General features: G+C 47.5%; 1 protein-coding gene across 4 annotated transcripts in view; it reads right to left on the bottom strand.

Moving 5' to 3' along the window:
- Nucleotides 1–18,996, bottom strand: part of Chinmo (Chronologically inappropriate morphogenesis) — a 54,344-nt gene that overhangs the window by 9,174 nt on the left and 26,174 nt on the right. For all 4 annotated transcript variants that reach the window (XM_071709874.1, XM_071709875.1, XM_071709873.1 and 1 more), the window contains exons 3-6: nt 16,467–16,687; nt 15,580–15,980; nt 14,860–15,107; nt 14,465–14,758 (exon numbers count right to left, since the gene is read on the bottom strand). In XM_071709874.1, the coding sequence (XP_071565975.1) occupies nt 14,465–14,758; nt 14,860–15,107; nt 15,580–15,980; nt 16,467–16,687 (1,164 nt within the window). The remainder of the gene's footprint in view (nt 1–14,464; nt 14,759–14,859; nt 15,108–15,579; nt 15,981–16,466; nt 16,688–18,996) is intronic.

The raw sequence follows: 18,996 nt of genomic DNA, 5'->3' as shown, positions 1-18,996 counted from the left end.
TAGACACTTTTGTTTAAAACTCTTATCCGTTAAGTTAACTCGTACGCAGATCGTACTTATATATATTTTTAATATTTACTTTACTTGGTTTGCACGAAATTAATATTATCCATAGGCGATGAATACAAACGCTATAATTTTCAAAAAAAAAAGTACAAACATCACTCACGTACGTGGCGGTTAACATATTAATAGACACAAAAATTCTCGGAACTGTCAAGCGTGATGTGGATTAGTATTACACAAAAGACCTAGGATAAAGAAAAACCTTTTCTTTTTTCAAGTAGAGTTAAAATTTTTCTACGATTGCCCGACTTAATTGACACGTAAGCCTATAAGCTAATCATAGCGTTCTGCGTATAAACGCGCGTGTAATGCCGCGGCGAAACCTTCGTGGAAGGAAGCGTGAATGCAGATTGCGCAACCTAGCTTCTTTTTTTCCTTCTCTTTCTCTCTATTTCTTTCTCTCTCCCTCCCTCCCTCCCTCCCTCTCTCTCTCTCTCTCTCCCTCTCTCTCTCTCTCTCTCTCTCTCTCTCTCTCTCTCTCTCTCTCTCTCTCTCTCTCTTTCACACACACATACAGTTTTTTCTGTCCGCGCGCAGCCGCGCTTCGCCATTAGTCCCATCGGCAAGAAGAAAACAAAGTTTATAGGCTCAGGCTCAGGCGATTCATGGTGAAGCATTAGGCCAATGCCTCCGAGATTGTTGGCGCGTGCAAGGCCAACCTCGGGCTCTAATACACTTCCCATCCAGCCCGATTAACTTGCGCCCGAAGTACCATTTACGGCAACCGCCGGTTCGGCCTCCTCGCTACGTGCGAACGTGCGCAACCGATCGTAACCGGCAAACGATCTTTGTCACGTGTAACGTTTTTAACACAGCCCGTATCGTATATTTCCTGTTACGCTACATCCAAATGTTTGGCCGAAATTTTTCACCTTATTATTGTGCGTCTACGCAATATGTAATGACGCATTATAATAATGCACTTTTTTAGATTAGTGTTAAGATTTTTTCTAAAGCTGACGTTTTACACTGTTGAGGCAATTAAATTAGTTAACCGGATAGATACCAGAACAAACTCAATGCTTGAGAAGCACACTCTATGAAAAAGTTCCCCGGGAATCGTTTTAGGAAAGTATATAACAGTGTGTCTTTAAAAAATCTTTCGTGATTCAGAAAGAATAAGAACAATGTTTACTATCCAGTGGGAAAAAGTGTTAGGTTTGCACGATGGAACTTATACGACAAAAATCAAAATAACTTTTGCCATTAACATTGAAGTAGCTAATATTACGCGAGGTGGCCGTGACACCGTCCTCGAACTTCATCCCGATGTAGCAAGAAGCTCATTGTAAAGCCGGAGAAACTGCGCGTTGTATCAATGAAGTTCGCCTCCGAATGAAACGCGCATTAGTCTCCTCGTCCGTTAATCCCGAGACTTCTCTTTGTTTAATCCCAAAGAGATACGACGTTGATCTCGGCCCATCGTGACATCGATCCCTAACGGCGACCACGTCGTTGCACGCGCGCGCGTTTAACAATAATAACAAGTTCTAACGTAATTCTATGCTGAATCACAGTCGAGATGAATTGGCCGAAATTCGCGTTTGCGTTTCACGAGCATAGCTGAACGGGGGCCATTCACCAGCGGGCTGCTGCGTGACACACCGTGTCATTATCGAAATTATATAGATTAATCGGGAATAGTTCGGTGGAGGATCGAAGGAGGAAAAAACAGGAGACCGCCCATCATCGAGGCTGTTCTGGCCCTAAACGAAAGGACTCGCCGCCAACGTTCAGGTGTCACGAGAAAAGGCAGGGAAAAAATGCGAACGACGAGAAGACATCACGTTCAAGCCAATATCATACGCTGGACCATCGTAAAAATGGTTGCGGCCACATGCAATGCATAAATAATCATGGGCCCAAGTGGCGCATGTACAGTAAATTTTGTACAAAGAAACCGCGATCTCCGAAAATTTTCTTCCCACGTCCGTGGTTTGTGAAAAATCTCTTCTTTTTCCATGTCATCATTCTCGGTCATTTTTGTCAATTGTTATTTAGGGTACATTTATTTACTATTGTCATATCGTCGTCACATATGCAACGTCACGCGATTCCGAGATTTATTCGTTTGATGCGCAAACTGCGTTCGATGTCAATCTGACGCGTGGAACAAACGATCGCATTTATCATTAAACGTGCGCCGAAAATACGGGCGAATGACGATATCAGTCGCGGCGGGGAAAAAAAAACATGCGCGCTGTTACGGCTTGCGCGTGTTACGTGCGGAACCGCGCCGGCTCCTCGGCGACGGACAGCGCCTAAAAATAGTGGGCCGTGGCATCCTAGAAAATGTAAACGGGGCCGCGGGGCAGCACACACGGTCTCGTGCAGCTGACTATGAAATTCACAAAGGACCCGCGCGCCGGAACAAAGGCGCGCGTACGCGCGAAGACGCCATAAGCCGGAAGAGAGAGAAAGAGAGGAGAGTGGCCGGACGGGCCCCGAAAGAGAAAAAGAGAGAGAGAGAGAGAGAGAGAGGGGGGAGAGGGAGAGGAAACGAGCTTGGCGAGGAGGATCATCAGTAGAAGAAGAGAAAGGGCAGGCGGGACGAAGCTGCAGGGTAGATACGCCCCTGAGACATGCAGAAACGCAAAACGGTGCCGGCCAGGAAGCGGGACGAGCGCGCTTCTGGGAAAGGTATCGTGCCATCTGCGCCGCCCAAGAAATCGCCGATTCCGCCGCTCGGGGTCTCGTGTTTATCGATGATTACCACACATAGCCACGTTCCCCCGAGTGTATCGAGGTGCGAGCCATGCGGCGCCCAAATTCCACGAAACGCGAATTCCGTACCGCGCGAGAACGCGGAATCGAGGCGCGCGAATCTCTATTCTAAGAAAATGTCACCGCCCGAATCTGTCCCAGGACGAAGTTAGTCCATTCCTCCGCACGTATGGCACCGTTATTAAACCGTTATTAAGAAGGGCTCGAACGAACGCTCCTCGGAAAATAATTAAGCGATCCAATTAGTCTCCCGAGCCTGGTTATTCGCTCGCGCCTCGAATTATTGTCACGTCCTGGGGAGGATCCTGAGGGCCGCGAGTCTATGGTCTGGAAGGAAACGAAGGGGGATACGGGCGATTCGGAGCGGAGCGGGCCTCCGATTCTCGGAGGAATCGTGCGTGTTTGACCGAAGGGCTCGGGGAAGGAGGAGGTAGAGGAGCGAGGAAAAAGGCTCGAGAGAGAGAGAGAGAGAGAGAGAGAGAGAGAGAGAGAGAGAGAGAGAGAGAGAGAGAGAGAGAGAGAGAGAGAGAGAGAAAGAGACCCGCGGGAGGGACGGGCGGGCGGGTGGTTGGGAGGCAAAATGGAAAGGTTAAGTTACGAAACGCAACGGCAGCTTCCAAGGTCTCCCCCGTCCCTCAATCCCCACACCTCGCTGGCCGCGACGATCTGACCCTTTTTTCCCTTTTCGGCTGAATGGATCGAACAAACGTGTAACGCGAAGAGTGACTCCCGATACACAGGCAGCCCTACCGCAACGCGCAGCAACTCACCGCAGCTTTACCCGCGATCGATCGCAAGCCGCGCGCCGCTGACAAGCGTATCGCTGTTATCAGCGTGCGGTCCCGTCCTCTCTCGGCCCTCCCGTCCTCATTTTCGGCCCTCCCGGATGCGTAGCGCGATCTCGCCCGCGCCTCCGCCGCTATCATACGCGCTGACGCGTGCGTGAGCGAGCTGGGAAAATGGAGGCCCAGAGCGCGAGATGGTATCGCACAATTCAGGACAGTTCAAGGAATGCGAAATAGAAGACAGCACGATAACGATTATCTATTTTGCGGTGGAAGATTCGACATGAGAATGAAATACCACGGTTTAGCCTCCGGATATGCTGTAGAATTCCATTGTGTAGAAATAGAGCTCGAAATAGAGATCCTGAGCCGACCGAGTGATCCCGACCGAACATCCACCCTGCAGAAAGTTAAAAACGCTGCGTACACAGAGAGAGAATAGGATGATGCGTGTGCGTGTGCGTGTGCGTATGCGTATGAGCATTGCGTAGCGCTGTGGATCTCGCCAGGCCTTGACACATTTTGTTCGGTGGCGCCAAATTGGTCGCCGCTCGGGCGAGCACTCGCTCCGAACGGGAGAGGAAGAGGATAGAAGAGGAGGAAGAGGAGAACGGTCAGAAGAGGGGAAAAGGAGGGACAAAGGGACGGACGAATCGGAAGGATAAGAGAGACCGCGGCGCGATAAGAGCGAGGAGGACGGCGAAACCGACGGCGATGTTGAGGGTTAGGGAGAAAGAAAGAGAGAGAGAAGAGGCCGAGGGCCAAAATGGAGAGAAGATAGAGGAGGGCGAGGCGGAGGAAAATCAATGTCAGGCAACGTGCGTTGCAACCCGAAATCAAGGGAGCCCAGGCCTCCCGCGCTGTTCCCGTCCCGGCTTGGCACCCGGCGGTCGATTCTGCAAGGGATGGCGGTACGGCCGCGCACTCTTTCTCTCTCTCCCTTTTTTTTTAACCCCTCGGAGACCGTCGTGAACCATAACCCGCACAACGGTCCACTTCCCGGGCCTCCCTGAATCGCAATGTCCTTATGATTGCGGATACGATATACCTTCGCTTGGATATCGGTATCTACCGGCAGCGACTTCCTTGGAATTCCAACGAGAATAAAGATCGTATCATTTATATATGTGTATATATATATATATATATATATATATATATATATGTATATATGGATGCGACGATATAAGTAACTTTGCTTTAATAGCGAGGGATTCTAATGTTGTAACTATGAAAAGCGAAGAGAGAGAGAGAGATGAAGCGTAGATGATAGAAGATAGATCCCGCTTTCCGTTTCCGAAATATAGAGGACGCCGAGAAAACGACGTTGCTTGGACAGGGAGTTGACGAAGGTCTTCCTGACCTCCTCAGGGCCACGAAGAGCGAGCTAGCTCGTTGAAATTCTGAAATACTTTGGCCATGTAGTCGGCGAAGCGATCCGAGCCGCTAAGGCTCGGAAATAGTTAGGAATCGGAGGGAATTCGAGGAAAGGCCTCGATTATGCACCTCCGCCTATTATACATGGGTGCGGTACAAAGCACGTTGATTATCAAAGTGCATAGGATTAAAACCAAGAATTCCAATTTTAGAAAATGAGCTGTAGAGAAAAAAAAATTTTTATATATGCGCTTCATCTGAAGAATAATCATCTTCGCAGGAAACCTGGCTGACCACAAGAATCCGTTTCTACTAGCGCGCGGAATAATCTGAAGAATGGATCCTTCTTGGAATCGCGCCAACGAGATGAGATGACACTGACAATATTTGGGTACAAAGCGCAATATTCTATTGCAAACAGCTAATTTTTCGAATTGACAAATTTATTTCGTAAAGTAAATTTAACTCTTCATTTAATTCTTTCACGCTCGATGACATTAAGCGTAACGAGAGAATTAATTGCCAAATATGCTATAATCGTTGCACTAATTTTCAAGCATGCTATTGCGTGATCGATAATATCGACACGAATACGCAATTTTCGGATTACGTCCGCCCACTCCCACAAAAGCTCGTCATCGCTTCCTCGACGCGCGGGCGTACACGTTCTGAAAAAGCTCCGACGTGTCTCCTCCGAACGTCTGCGTGTCCGCGATGAAAATAGTGTAGACATAATTTTCCAGGGCGACGTGCGATTACTTTGTTCGCGAGGACGTCGGATGTCGCGTGGCGTCACGCGTTATGCACGTATACACGCGCGTACACGCTCCTCCGCGTTTGCGCACACACCCGAAGCCGGCTCACGACGAATGCGTCCGAAGCACGCAAAGTCGACGAAAGTTTTAGCGGCACGTGCACGCACACACCGTTGCGCGCGCGCATACACGCAGCCCCGTGCACGCACGCACTCACGCACGCACGCATTCGTTATTGATTTGTACGCGCGGTAGGCCCGGCGCGAGGGACGCTCAGCGCCCTACACCACAATGTAGCGGAAAACGCGAATTCCTGAAAATACGGGTACCTTCGAGGGCATTTACCGGCCCTCCCCGCGATAGCAACGTGTACATTCCGCACGTGCGTGAAGCGATAAGAATGACTATCGTATTTCTGCACTCTTCCGGCGTTGATAAATTCCGCATTCTGTTGAAAGGAAACGTTACGGTAAGATACGGCGAGTTTTATTCTCGCAAAATTGACTGCGATTGCGTTTGATGATAAAAGGACTAATTCGCGCTTTCTTAAATCGTATCGAGCATTTAACGTTGACATTATTCACTTTTTGTTGTTGGAAGATGGCATAATATGCGCAATATGTGTAATACTGTTACTACTATTTATTGGTATTTAACGATTTAAATCATAACTAGTGATAAAAACAATGAATCATTGGTCATATGTTTCGGTTTCGATGTAAAGAACATCGCCGCAAGAAGCCGCGTAGTAAATGACTACGACGAATTTGCTCGGCAAATTCGGGAGACACGGTGATGGTAGTGGTGCTGCAGTAAATTTGCACCCACGCCTGGCCGCCTACCCAATTTGGCGATCCACCCCCACCTTCCCCGCCACGAAAATATACGCGCCTGGGGCGTCGAGCAGCTGGCGCTATCCCGCGTGCGCGTCGCAAACCTCGCGCAATGACGCAGCGCATGCGGTGCGTCCGTCGTGCAACACGCATGAGGCGCGTGAGCGTGCGTCGCGAGCCTAATTTCTATGCCTGTGCATCGAAACGATGTGCCGTTAACGCGCGGTTGCGCATCGCACGAATTTCGGCTGCCTTCCGGTAGAATTCCCCGGCCGGATATTCCACATACTTCATGATGAACGCATGCGTTTTTCAGTCGGAAGACTTATTTAAGACGGAGCGAAAATTAATTGCGAAGAAAAGATTATTACGGCAGATAATTTATTTTGAGGCATTAATACATAATGCCACTCGTGCGTGCGCGCACACGCGTGAGACCTGGCCCATTCTACCGGTCTCTCGAGCTGCGGTTCCCTCTTCTCACGCAACGATGCAGCAGCGATAAGAAAGACAGAGAGAGAAGGCGCGACCGGGCAGCGATTGTCCTTTGTATAGGAAAACTTGGACCGGGAGGGAACGACGAGGAACAGAGGATATCCAGCGAAGATAGGGTTACGCACATTGTGCGTGGGCGGAGGGTAACGCCGGTTCGCAGCACGGCGCGCTCGTTGTTTTATTTGAACTTGCCGGTGCGGGGAGTATGGTAATAAAGCTCGCGGAAGGGGGAGAGGGGGTTCGGAGGGGGCTACAGTCCGGCTATTTTGTCCTCGCCCGTATGGAAGAAGCATGAAAAAAATGCGTCGCGCGCGCACACCCGCGACGGTAAAAAATTCGACCCTCCAAGGGTGGGCGGTGGTTAATGAAAATGAATGAAAAATTTATGGCCGCAACTATCGACGGGGTTTTGTCCGGACTTCCGCGAATCCAGTTTCATGTAACATAAACCAGGATGAAACAAAAGGAAATTTGGAATGCAGGTAATTACGATTAAAAATGATAAGAAACTCATAATTAAAAATTACTAAAAGAGAAGTGATGTACTCAAATACGAGTCGAAAGAGATAATTATTGTTTGTATTTCTTTTCAAACCCTAATGTGTAAAACATTTCTACACATTTTACTGTACGAAGAATAATCGAATAATTTCTAATGTTTTATCGAAAAAAGCTCCGTTAATTATACGCACCGGTAATCTCATAATCATTAAACAATACGGATATGTATGCGAGCAGAACATTATGCAAATTAGAGCCATTGTCATACCGCGAGCCTAAAAGCATGAGCGCGAGTAAATTCTCCGCTTTAATTGAACACATCCTCCGGTGTAAAGTGCGTTTTTCTCACGATCTTTTATACAAAATTTTCGGGCCGTTCGTTAACGGCTCGAAATCGCTTGCCAATTATTAAAAAGCTTTAGAAATGCTTAAATTTCTCAGACGCTTAATTTCAGAAACTCATCGTTTCCTACCGGAAGAGTCCCTCCACTCCTTCCTCGAAAATCGTTGTTTATTGCCGTTTCTAGATTATTTTCCTAATTTAATTAGAGTTAATTTTCCCGAATCGATCGTAACTACGTCGTTCCGGCCTCATCGCGTACATAAATATAATCATCGCCCGCGGCGCGTCGTTTATCAACGATTCCACGTCTATCACGTACGCCATTGATGGTCATTATTCTGCTCAATAATGCATATCCATATGCTCGCACGCACACATCCGCGTTACGTCAAAGCGCGGTGACGAGCTCTCTTTCTCTCTCACGAAAAACACCAAGACCTTCACGAGAAAACGAGCGCGTTCCTTCTTTGCGTGTATATGTGTTTTTTTTCCGTGCGTTCCATGCTTCATTTATCAGTTCGCTGGTACGAGCGGGTGCTCCAATGGCCTTATCATGAATTATTTCGTGACCCGAATTCAGTATTGTGTGTGTCCGCGGACTCTCCCTCTCTCCATCTCCCTCGCTCCTTCTCTCCGCCTTTTTCGCGCTCTCTCCTTCTTTCTATCGTATCCGGTGGTCTAACGGTTAATAGCGAGCTGTATGTATACAATTTGCATGTATATGTGCGCGCGCGCGTGACGAAACAATACGTGCAGTCGAGGAGTTTTCATGCTTTGGCCCAACGAAAACGCGAGGCGCTCGTCGTACGCCATGCGTGTGTGGGCGACATCAAGATTGGGCGTTATCACGGGCCAACCACAGATGATCGTATCTCGCTCACCCCCTCGCCCTCCGCCTCTCCGCCTTTTCTGCGCATCGACCTACTGAGACCGCGTACGTGCAATCGTTGCAATCGTTACGACACCGATGATAAGCCCGTTTTCGCATGGCATAACTCGTTTCGATTTCCTGATTAGCTATATAATGCGCGTTTAAATATAAAACTGTTATCCAACAGCTGCGAAATAAATTACATACAAATATATATAGCGTATTTTTAATGACGTTACTGCAAATAACAAATCTTATCATCAAATTTTCATATTCCGTATAATTCCACGAATCCAACAGTCGGGTTTTTCAGGAACTGACTATAATTAGTCCATGAATTCTGGGAATTTTGATATTGTATTGTTCTTCGAGACTGTAATCGCTCTACCGGATCTAGGCGAAGATTACTGTTCAGTGTTCAATACATGGAATTTGCTCTGCCCCCTCGATAACTATACGATAACTATACGAACATTATTGTCACGCAGAATGAGATACGCTTATTTGTCGAATAAATGATCTCCGCTACGAAAGGGCAGATAATAATTTCGTGCAATCTACGGAGTAATCGAACAATTTTAGGCCGTAGTTAGGACAGGCGGCCTCTAATTCGGGTTACTGCGATTCTACCGCATACTACCGCTCGATCAATACGAATGTGGGGATGTCTGTCATGTCGTTTTCTGGCCGCACTCCTGCCAAACACTACGTCACATTCGTGAATGTCGATCGTAGATTTAAGCGCGTGAATATTCCTTTGTTTCTATCAATTATTGGATAAATATTAAATCCAAAATTTGTGATTTTTCGCCGTCTATCCCTTTTATGTCTTTAGAAGAATCGTGACAACTTTAGGAAGCCTATTGGGCACGCGTGAAACGGACATTTTCTTCTAAGATAATTTGCAGCGAGTAGAACGGCCGACTCATGCTCTTCTAACTCTCTTTCTAAAACACCGCGCCTGGCCATGACACACATAGCAGCCAGCCTTTCGCATCCTCTCTCGGGAACGTCCAAACAACCTAAACCCATAACTCACGAGGGATCTGCTGCCTTGTCTTCGGAGGGAACCCGCTATTTTCTCACGTCTCGAAAATAGCTACTTTTATCGTCGTGCACAAAGGGCCGGCTGATCGACTCGATCTGAGTTTGCATCGCGAATAAAAATGAAAATCTATTTAAGTCCAATATTGAGCAAACCAGAAATAGAAAAAATTAGAAAGAATAGAATTGGAATTACTCTGTTATTCCGTTAGTGACGGCGCGTGCGGAATAATATATTCACCGATACACGAGTTGACTAATCCGGGTTGCGAGTTGCGGGCATAAAAATAGAACGTGCATTTAATTTTACCGTTCCAACGTTCTGACGTAACAGAATCGACATTGGCTGCGTAGGAAGGAAAGCTGGTGCACGACTTTCGACGCATTGCCGCAATGTAACGGACGAAGGCCTCGCATTCCCCTTGTGCAACGATTTTCGGCGCTGGAAGGTCTCGTGACGGCGTGACAGTAGAATGCCGCGGCAAGGCTGAATTACGTCTAATCGCTTCTAAGAATCTGCCAGCCGAATGAGCGGCCCTCTTTTAAATGGCATGTAATGGCAACTCGCGTGCATGCGAGAGTGTTGAAAAATTATTCGATGTAACCATAATAATAATCATCGATTGAATTTAAATACGAAAAGCTTATAAATATTTTTTAAATTTTGCAAAAAATAATTAAATATCAAAAAATTATTTATACCCACAAATATTGTAGTCTCGCGATTATATTTGATAAGAAATACTGGAACTTCTGACACATGACACATTTCCGGAGTTAACAAATAGCTTTCCGTGAGGATAAAAAAAATATCTAAGAGTATATCCCTCCAGTTATATTGGCGATAGCGATTTCTATATAATTTCGTATTTTCTCGCAATCATTGATAATGTTTGCCTCCATCGAGCCAAATCCTCCGGCGATGTGAAACCATCATCCAGCCAAACGTCGCCGCAGGCACGTCGCGTCGCCGCGAAGGCGCACGTGGAATTAATACTCAGAAATGACGAATTAATGTTTAAGCGAGTCGCCGCTTGCATGAGCTTCCTCGCCGCAGTTCGTTGCACGCCTGACTGAAACTTTTACGAGGCACGCGCGCGAAATTGCAGAAGGGTTGCGAGGTCTTCCTACAAGGAGAGTTAGAATAAAAAGAGCAGACAGGGAGGAAGGGAGTAAAAGGAGAAATAATCGGCCGAGGGAAGATGAGGGCCGGCCGGCCGGCGCGGCGACGACATGCACCTGTGTGTGAACCCGCACGTGTCCGATGCAACTGCACTACCCCTATCCTCCCCCCTCCCTCCCTCGCATGAGGTTTCATTCATAATTCAACGGGGCGAATTAGACGAGCGAGGGACGCGAGTTCTCTCGCGTGTCTCGTCGTCTCCGTTGCATGAAGGGCACAAGTAGCGAGAGAGCGAATTAAGCAACATTGAGCATTCTCCTCTTCGTCGAAGGACAGAATGAATTGAGCGAGAGACACGTTAGCCCCCCCCCCCCCCCCCCGAGAGGACGCTTTCACTTTCCGCGTCATTTCGTACGTCGATCAGCTATTTCTCCATTTTTTTTTACTGCTTACGAACGGTCACCGGGCTCTCGCCCGGTAATTGGTGTGCCATAACTGCGTAAGTAATGAATTCACGATAGCAGAAGCATAAATAAGCGACTATAATGTCGTTGCAAGCGTTGCAGAAGAATTGAGGACTGGAGAATGAAATGATAATGAATTTTGTTCCGAGCGAGACGCTTTATCGAACGTCATCGTACCATCGAGCGCGTATGTCTTTCGCATCGAATAAATTTGATTAATGATTCTTATGGCACAATCATACAAAATTCAGAAATTTCTTTTGAATAAAATAAAAATGCAAGCATTTTTTACAAATCAGTATTTTTTTTCTTTCAAACATGAAATAATCACGCGATATTTTGAGCAATATTGATCAGCCATTTCATAAAGCTCGTACTCGTAATAGAAAGTCGAGAGAGCATTCTGGAAGTAGCATTCTGGAATTTAAGAGAAAGTACTGTGTACGTTAGAGAAAGAAAACGTAAAAGAACAATTAAGTATACAATCTGACGATGCTTTTGTGGGATGCTTTCGAAGTCTTTTCCTGTGGCTTTATCTCGCTGATCTTATGTAACTTTCATTTGCCGATATACGATCGTTTTTCAGCAATGAATGCAATCAGCGGCAAGATCAAACGTCAAACGACTTACAAAAGGAATATAGAGTAGTTGTATTTTCTTCAAATAATCGAAGTATTATTTCGAAAGATAATTCCACCAGAGGTTTTTATCTTGGACGGTTAAACACTTTTTATGCCGAATCATTAATTTATACATGTCTAATATAGACAGCAAATCTAACTACAGCACGTACGAGAAGATTAAGATGCCGTTTCGCGGGCAGAGAGTAATAAAAAGTGATTCTAATTCGAGACCGCTTGAGAAGATTCCATAAAATTCAAATCTACGGACACGGGGGGGAGGTCCCTCGCAAGTCGGTTTTTTTTCTTTCGCCAAATAACTTGCGCAATAGCACCGCGAGACGTCGTATAAATTCTATCCCGAGGCTCAATGATCCGAACAGCGAAGCGAAGTTTCTAACGACTTTTCGTACAGGATCTAACAAAAAGTAATGCTTTAACGGTGGACTCTTGGTGAGCATAACTGTACTCCCGATAGAATAACTCAACAATGCGGCGGTCACGATTTTTCTCATCGCGCGGCCACGGTTCTCTCACCGCATTCCTTCGCACACGACTAAAGCTTCAAAGAGCTCTGGCTACACTTGCCACGGTCACACCTACATTAGCGCAATAGAGTGTACCCCACTTTTCAATAGAGTTTCACCCTACTTTTCTTTATAATATGCCCTTTCAGAGATTCACGTCTCTGCATCTGTGTCTTTGTGATCCACATGCTTTTTGAATAATTTAAGAGCGGCAATAAAATCCTCTTGTTTCAATGTCATCTCGCATTCATGACGTAATAATCTGGCGTAATAATCTGATTTTTTTTTACGACACGTTCTGAGTATCTTTGAGAATCTCCGAGTAAGCTGAAAGTGCAAAGGAAGGCTTTCGAGACGACCGCATGGGCGCCTCGAACTTTAGTACATTAATAAATAGCTTCTCCGCCTATCAGCGGACTTCTTTCACTCTTCCTTGAGCACGTTTAACATGCACGGATCGCCTCCCCCGTCCGTCCCGTTTCTTTGCCCTTTCTCCTCTACGGGCTTAATGTCAATAACCGTTGCATTAGTTGACGCTTCGTTACTTTCTTTGCGGCGGGCGAACGAGCGGGCAATTAAAAATGGTCGGGGTGTCATCCGCGGTGGCACACGGTCGCCGCGACGCCGACGTTAATACCGACGTCCACACACGTTGGTGTTGGTGGCCGGCGTCCGTCGCGCCTGTTTCACGTGGCGTCGTCGTAGCGTCACGCTCGGTGATTTGCTCGCCGGAGCAAAAGATGTTCCCAGTGGCTGCACCGTCGCCTGCATCCTCTTTGTACACTTTGTTCACACCGTGAAGGCAAGTCGTAAGGCATCATCTCGTCCCGGGGCACGGACGGGGAGGCCCACGGGTAAATCCACGTACGTTCACGTACGGCGTCGTCGCTCTCTCTTTCTGCACGTTAGAGCGTCGCCGAAGCGGAGACTGACGTACACGTGGACGAAAAAAGATCTACACGAAAACCGTTCCGAAAACCGTCGTATTTTATCTCTCGGCTATGAATTCTTTGACCAGTCTGGAATCGATTTTCCTTCCCTCTTTGAAAATTAAGAAATTGCATGAGAAGAAAGATTTTTTATTCGTTTTAAATCCGTTAAAAAAAAGAAATTCGTTAGAGGGAACGTGGGATAGTTTGGGAGAGCGTCAGGCGGCGCCTTACGACGCGCAGCGAGCTTCTTTTTTTACGATGCACCGTTTTATCTCTCGCCGAGAGATGACTCGGAGAGAAGCGGTAGGAGAAATGGTACAAGCATGAGAGGAACGCGGCAGTTGCAACATCCGTGGTCAGGCCCCACGTGCAGCCGATGATGCAACGTCCATGCATTTTGTAACTCCGGAGCCAGAAGGCCTTCCTTCTTCTTGCCCGGCATATTGGACCAGATAAAGTCTATCGGATCGAAAGCGCGCCTGTCTGACAGAGCGTTGGGCAATATACAAATTGCCCAATTATATTTTGGCCTGTCGGCCAAACAGCTTGCACAAAAACTAATTTTCCGAAACGCCGTCATAATACGTGGAAGAGATTTGTCATTCGCACTCATGTATATTTTGGCGATGAATCAAAATACACGTGGTACGAAAGCGCTCGCGCGCACGAGGTTCAACAAACCTGCAAGGTTTTACTCGAATGGTGCCCGTTCACTTGTTACATCATCCTTGATTTCACGCGTCAATAGACTTATCTGTTACCGGCCAAGGTTTTTGGAATCTGACGTTCCCTGTCAACATGTCGGATCGATGGTTCGCGAATGACTTATTGGAATTATCGCGCGAGCTGGGTAAAATAATTTCGCGCGTAAGCGCTAAGCTGCGCGTGTATCATTTCATTACGTCAGCCGAATCGGATTTCGGCCAATTAAAGCCGCAATCACGCCGCTCGCGTTAAGTACGGACGATATGTCTCGCGATGCAAAAACAATGGATGGCACTCACCGCCGCCGACAGTAGAGACAGTGCTGGCCTTGTGGATCTTCATGTTCCACATAGCGGGCGTGGTGGGTGCGGCGGGGCTCTGATCGGGAGTCGGCGGATGAGCCGCCGGCATCGGCACCATCGTCGGGCCCAGCTGTGCCCCGTGCGGCAGATGATCCGAGTTCGGCCTATACGAACCCGCGTCAAACCTTCGTCCGGGAAAAGTCTCGTCATCCCGCTTCGACAATCTTTCCGCCAACTTCTCCGTTCTCTCCCGATCGGCCAACTCCACTGGCTCCTGTTTTATTCGAAGATCTGCGAACACGAGACCAAGATCTACGTCTGCGGGACCGATCGGTGACAGGATCTTTCGACCGATTTTTACGATCGGTTTCATCGTTGTAGGTCAATCTCACCTTCGGCAACGCTTTCCTTGAGATCACAGTTGCTGCGTTCCTCGGACCGCGCCCGTTCCAGCTGCTGTTCCAGTTCCGTGGGCGTATGTGGCGCGGTGTGGGGATGCAAAGAAGTTTCGGAGGGATAGGTGAACGGTTGGTAGAGGTGGTTCTCCAGCAAGTGTGGTTGCGGGGCGGACGCCGGCCGAAAAGCAGCGCCGTCACGCAACACGCTCGCTCTTCGCTCGCTATCGATGTCGCTCGGCGATCTAAAAATACCCCGTCACAGCTCACAGAATCTTATTATGCGAGTGAATTGGCAAGAACACGTAACACGGCGTGACTATTTAGTAAACACGTAAATTGCTAAACGCGTAATACGGTAAAGAGGAAGCGCGAAGGAAATCGAATCCGGAAATCGACATGGCGCAATGTGGGGCGAGTGAAAGAATGTCCAAGACATTCTTCATATGATAAAGGTCATTGGAAAATTACATGCTTTTAATTCACGTAATATTCCGACTAAGATGGAAATCCGAAAAAATTCTAAAAATAGTTGCTTCATCAAAATAATCGTTTCTTCATCACGAATAATTTATCGCTCTGCCATTCGCGCGAATTGTTACATGTCATCGGCAGTAAAATGTAGAAAGGCCGCTTCGGCAATAAAACGTAGAAAGGCCGCTTGTGGCCGTCGCGCTTCCCGTAAAAGTGCTTCGCGCCTCGGCGAAAGGTCCTTACCTCATCAGCCTCTTCGGCGGGCTCTCGAAATAGTGAGACGTGGAGTAAGCCCCGCTAGGCACGGGGTACTCCGGGGCGGGCGACGGCACCGGTGTGTAAGTCCTCTTCATGATATTCCTGACCATGGTGGCTTCGCCCGCCTCGCTTATATCGCTCATATCACCGACGCCGCCACCGCCGCCCCCGTTGCCGATGGTACCACCGACGCTACCGCTGCCGACGCTACCCCCGACGCTACCCCCGACGCTACCGCCGCCTTCGCCACTTCCGCCGCCTTCGCCGCTTCCGCCGCCCCCGCCTCGGCCGCTACTCTCTGCGTCCGCAGAGGTGTTGGTACTCTCCGCGGCGTGCCTCTGCGCCACCGCCAGCTTCTCGTGCTCGATGATCGACAAACCCTTTACCTGGATTCAGGGAGACAATTATAGACAAATGAATATATTTTAGGAATATGTTGTAAAAAAATATCAAAAGGTTATTGTATAACGATGCAAAAAATATCATGAGCGCTAAAATAATTTAAGAGAAAGCGTTATTTAACAAGTGCGCATAAGTATTATGGATTATGTTAATGAACATCCGCGTAACTGACGTCAGCGGTACTTTTGCTCCGTGTATATTAATCAAACAAAATCGCGCCTTTTTTTGCAGTAAATATTTGAAAATATTGAAACGAAGCACGCGATACAGAGTTCAATGGGCGACAACGCATTTTCGAGGAGAGCTTGACAAATGATTTGACTCCTCTCGGAGCTTCCACGACACAAATGACACGTAGAGACTTTAGCCAGGCGCGTTTCAGAGCCGTGTCGGGCGCCGCGCCACGTGTACAATTATTCGGGGAACATTATTTAAGGTCATTATTTACGGAAAAAGAGACAGGCACGTACTTGAAGGCATTCAGCTGCCTTGAGGAAGGAGCTGAGGGATTCCTGGGACACATGTACCTCACCACGGTACATGAATTCGAGGAGGGACGCCATATTGTGGGCACTCGTCCCATCGAGAATAACGATCAATCCCGCGGGAGAAGGCGGCATTCCTTCGAAGAGCTCCTGAAAGTGCTTGCTGCATGCTGCGAGGATTAACCTGTGCGCCTTGAACGTAACTCCTGAAACACAAATAGGATGCATCGTCTTCAAAATATAATCGATATAAGCGAATTACAGACACGTACTGTACGACCAAACAAAGTTGTTATCAAAAGGAAACGTTCGACGAGTCAAAAACAATCAGTGGATCATCCATTTTCTCTCTCTAAGCTCTATTAGTATCGCAAAATTAGCATGCCGAGAATTTTTCGGTGCACGCACAAGACGCTCTCGGGCCTTTTCTTTCTCACGACTTACACAATGTAAACGGGCATCATCGCGCGGCGGACGAGCGCGGGAATTTCAGCGTGCAAAGGAAGCCGGTGACCGACGAACCCTTTTTTTTTTCAACCGGCCCACCATTTCCCTCTCTACGACATAAAGGAACCGAAGCCTAGCACGCCTGACGTCGATGCTCTTTCTCGCAGCCCGTTGCGTATGTAGGTCATCTTCGGACACGATCTTCCGTAATTCATAATTCACGCGCGCAAGTATAACATAATGCGCGTTCGCCAACGCGCGGGCGTGTAATGTGACACGGGCGACCGTTGCATGTAAAGCGAGGTAGTATCCAGGAACGACTGCGCGTAAAAAGGAAGGGAAAAAACCGTGGCTGTAACCGACCTTTGAAGCCTCCGCGATGTAGCTAAACATCCCAGAAAAAATTTCTTTAAAAGAAACCCTCTTTGCATTAATGTTTATGTAGCTTGATCTGAAGCATCGATATGATTTATTCAAATCCCTTTGAGGCTGATTTAATTTTAGACAAAAATTAGCTGCATACATGAATGTATATATGTTTTCGGTAGCTATTCGCGTCCGCGCTACTTCTTTCCGCGCCTCATTATTTCCGTGACGATTCCGTGCGAATCAGGTGAAACGGGACGTTTTCGTGAAAGAGCTTCGTTGCGTTTAGACGGATGTGGGAAGAAGCCTCATCGGCGGTGCTCCTCCTAGGCACTAGGAATAAGGAAATCAAGTGCGAGAGGAGAAAGGAGGAAGGTGACGAGGGCACGACCAGGTGGTTCAAAGCACCTGTCTTTCCGAGTAGCTCTCCCGGTACACAAAGTGTATCCAACTCTTTGAGCCTCCTCTCAGCGCGGGATCATATTTCCGTGTGCTCCCCGTTGAGCGCAATTTCAAACCTCTTATCCGACGAATATTGGATTTACCGCGTATCCGACAGTGCAGAGTAGCAGAGCTTAGATTCAACGACTCTGTGATGACTCGCGTTCACCCGCGGTGCTTGTCGGAATACGTATGTCGCGTCGTCAACTTGTCTCGCGTATAATAATGACATTGTCTCTTTGCCTACAAATATCTTATTTCGAGTGACAATTCTCTGCACACGGAAAAAAAAGAAGTGTCAAATCAAAACTTATATACTCAAATTAATTATTCATTGTTTTGTATATAGGTACACAAAAAAATCTATAATCTTCTTATAAGAATTTCAACTTCTTTTCTTGGTTGAACTATATAAAATGACATCATTTCAGCAAGTTTTCTCCACTTAACGTATTATAATCTTATTTCTAGATTTCCATGTTGAAACTAAAGATATTTTCAAATCAAGAATATTCTTTTTTTTTCTGTGCACTATCGCGTTATTTTAGTCGCTGTATATTAATAATCTTGCTGCTTATAAGTTGCCTAATATAAGATAGGCGCGTTACAGATGTTTGGGCCAGATATACAGCTTATTATTCGCTATGCAAGGGCCAACGGCCGAATTGTGTGTACCTGTGTGTGGGCGTTTCGCGATTGTCGGCTTACTTCATCGCCTATGTCGACATTCATAGGTGGAATCCGGATATATACGGGCACGATATGCCGTACGCGTAACGAGAGCGAGAGAAATAAACGCGAAAGAGATTCTTCCACTTCGCCGGATTAAGAATAACAAATTTTTAGTTTCGCGAGAATTCAGAAATTCGTCGCACCGCGGAGAGATGTGCACGATTCCCTGCGGGGCCCGTACATCCGCAAAGTACGTTCCGAGACGCGTGGAACGGCCGGACGGCAGCGCAGTTCGCCGGCACACTTGTGGAAATAATGAAATATGCAGAACTCATCGGCGTATGTTAGTCCCGGGACTATTAATAAATTCTGTAATGCGTCGTGTCGCGTCGCGTCGCGTCGCGCGATAGCAGGCCCACGAGATGCTTCTCACGCCGCATATGCGTTGTTGTTCCCGTTATCGGGCCGCATGCAGAAATACACGCGCGACATGTTGCAAAGAATTTCGGCGCGGGCCGTTGCGTAACGTTGCGCACGCGAAGAAGCTTGGAGGACGTGTTTACGACACGGCCGCAACGCCGTCATCGAC

Source organism: Temnothorax nylanderi, unplaced genomic scaffold, assembly GCF_030848795.1.
Source record: "Temnothorax nylanderi isolate EJ_2023f unplaced genomic scaffold, tnyl_v1.0 TNYL_tig0082_pilon, whole genome shotgun sequence".
Classification (NCBI taxonomy): domain Eukaryota; kingdom Metazoa; phylum Arthropoda; class Insecta; order Hymenoptera; family Formicidae; genus Temnothorax; species Temnothorax nylanderi.
Note: the sequence above shows the minus strand (reverse complement) of the source record. Positions and strands in the feature narration are given on the sequence as shown.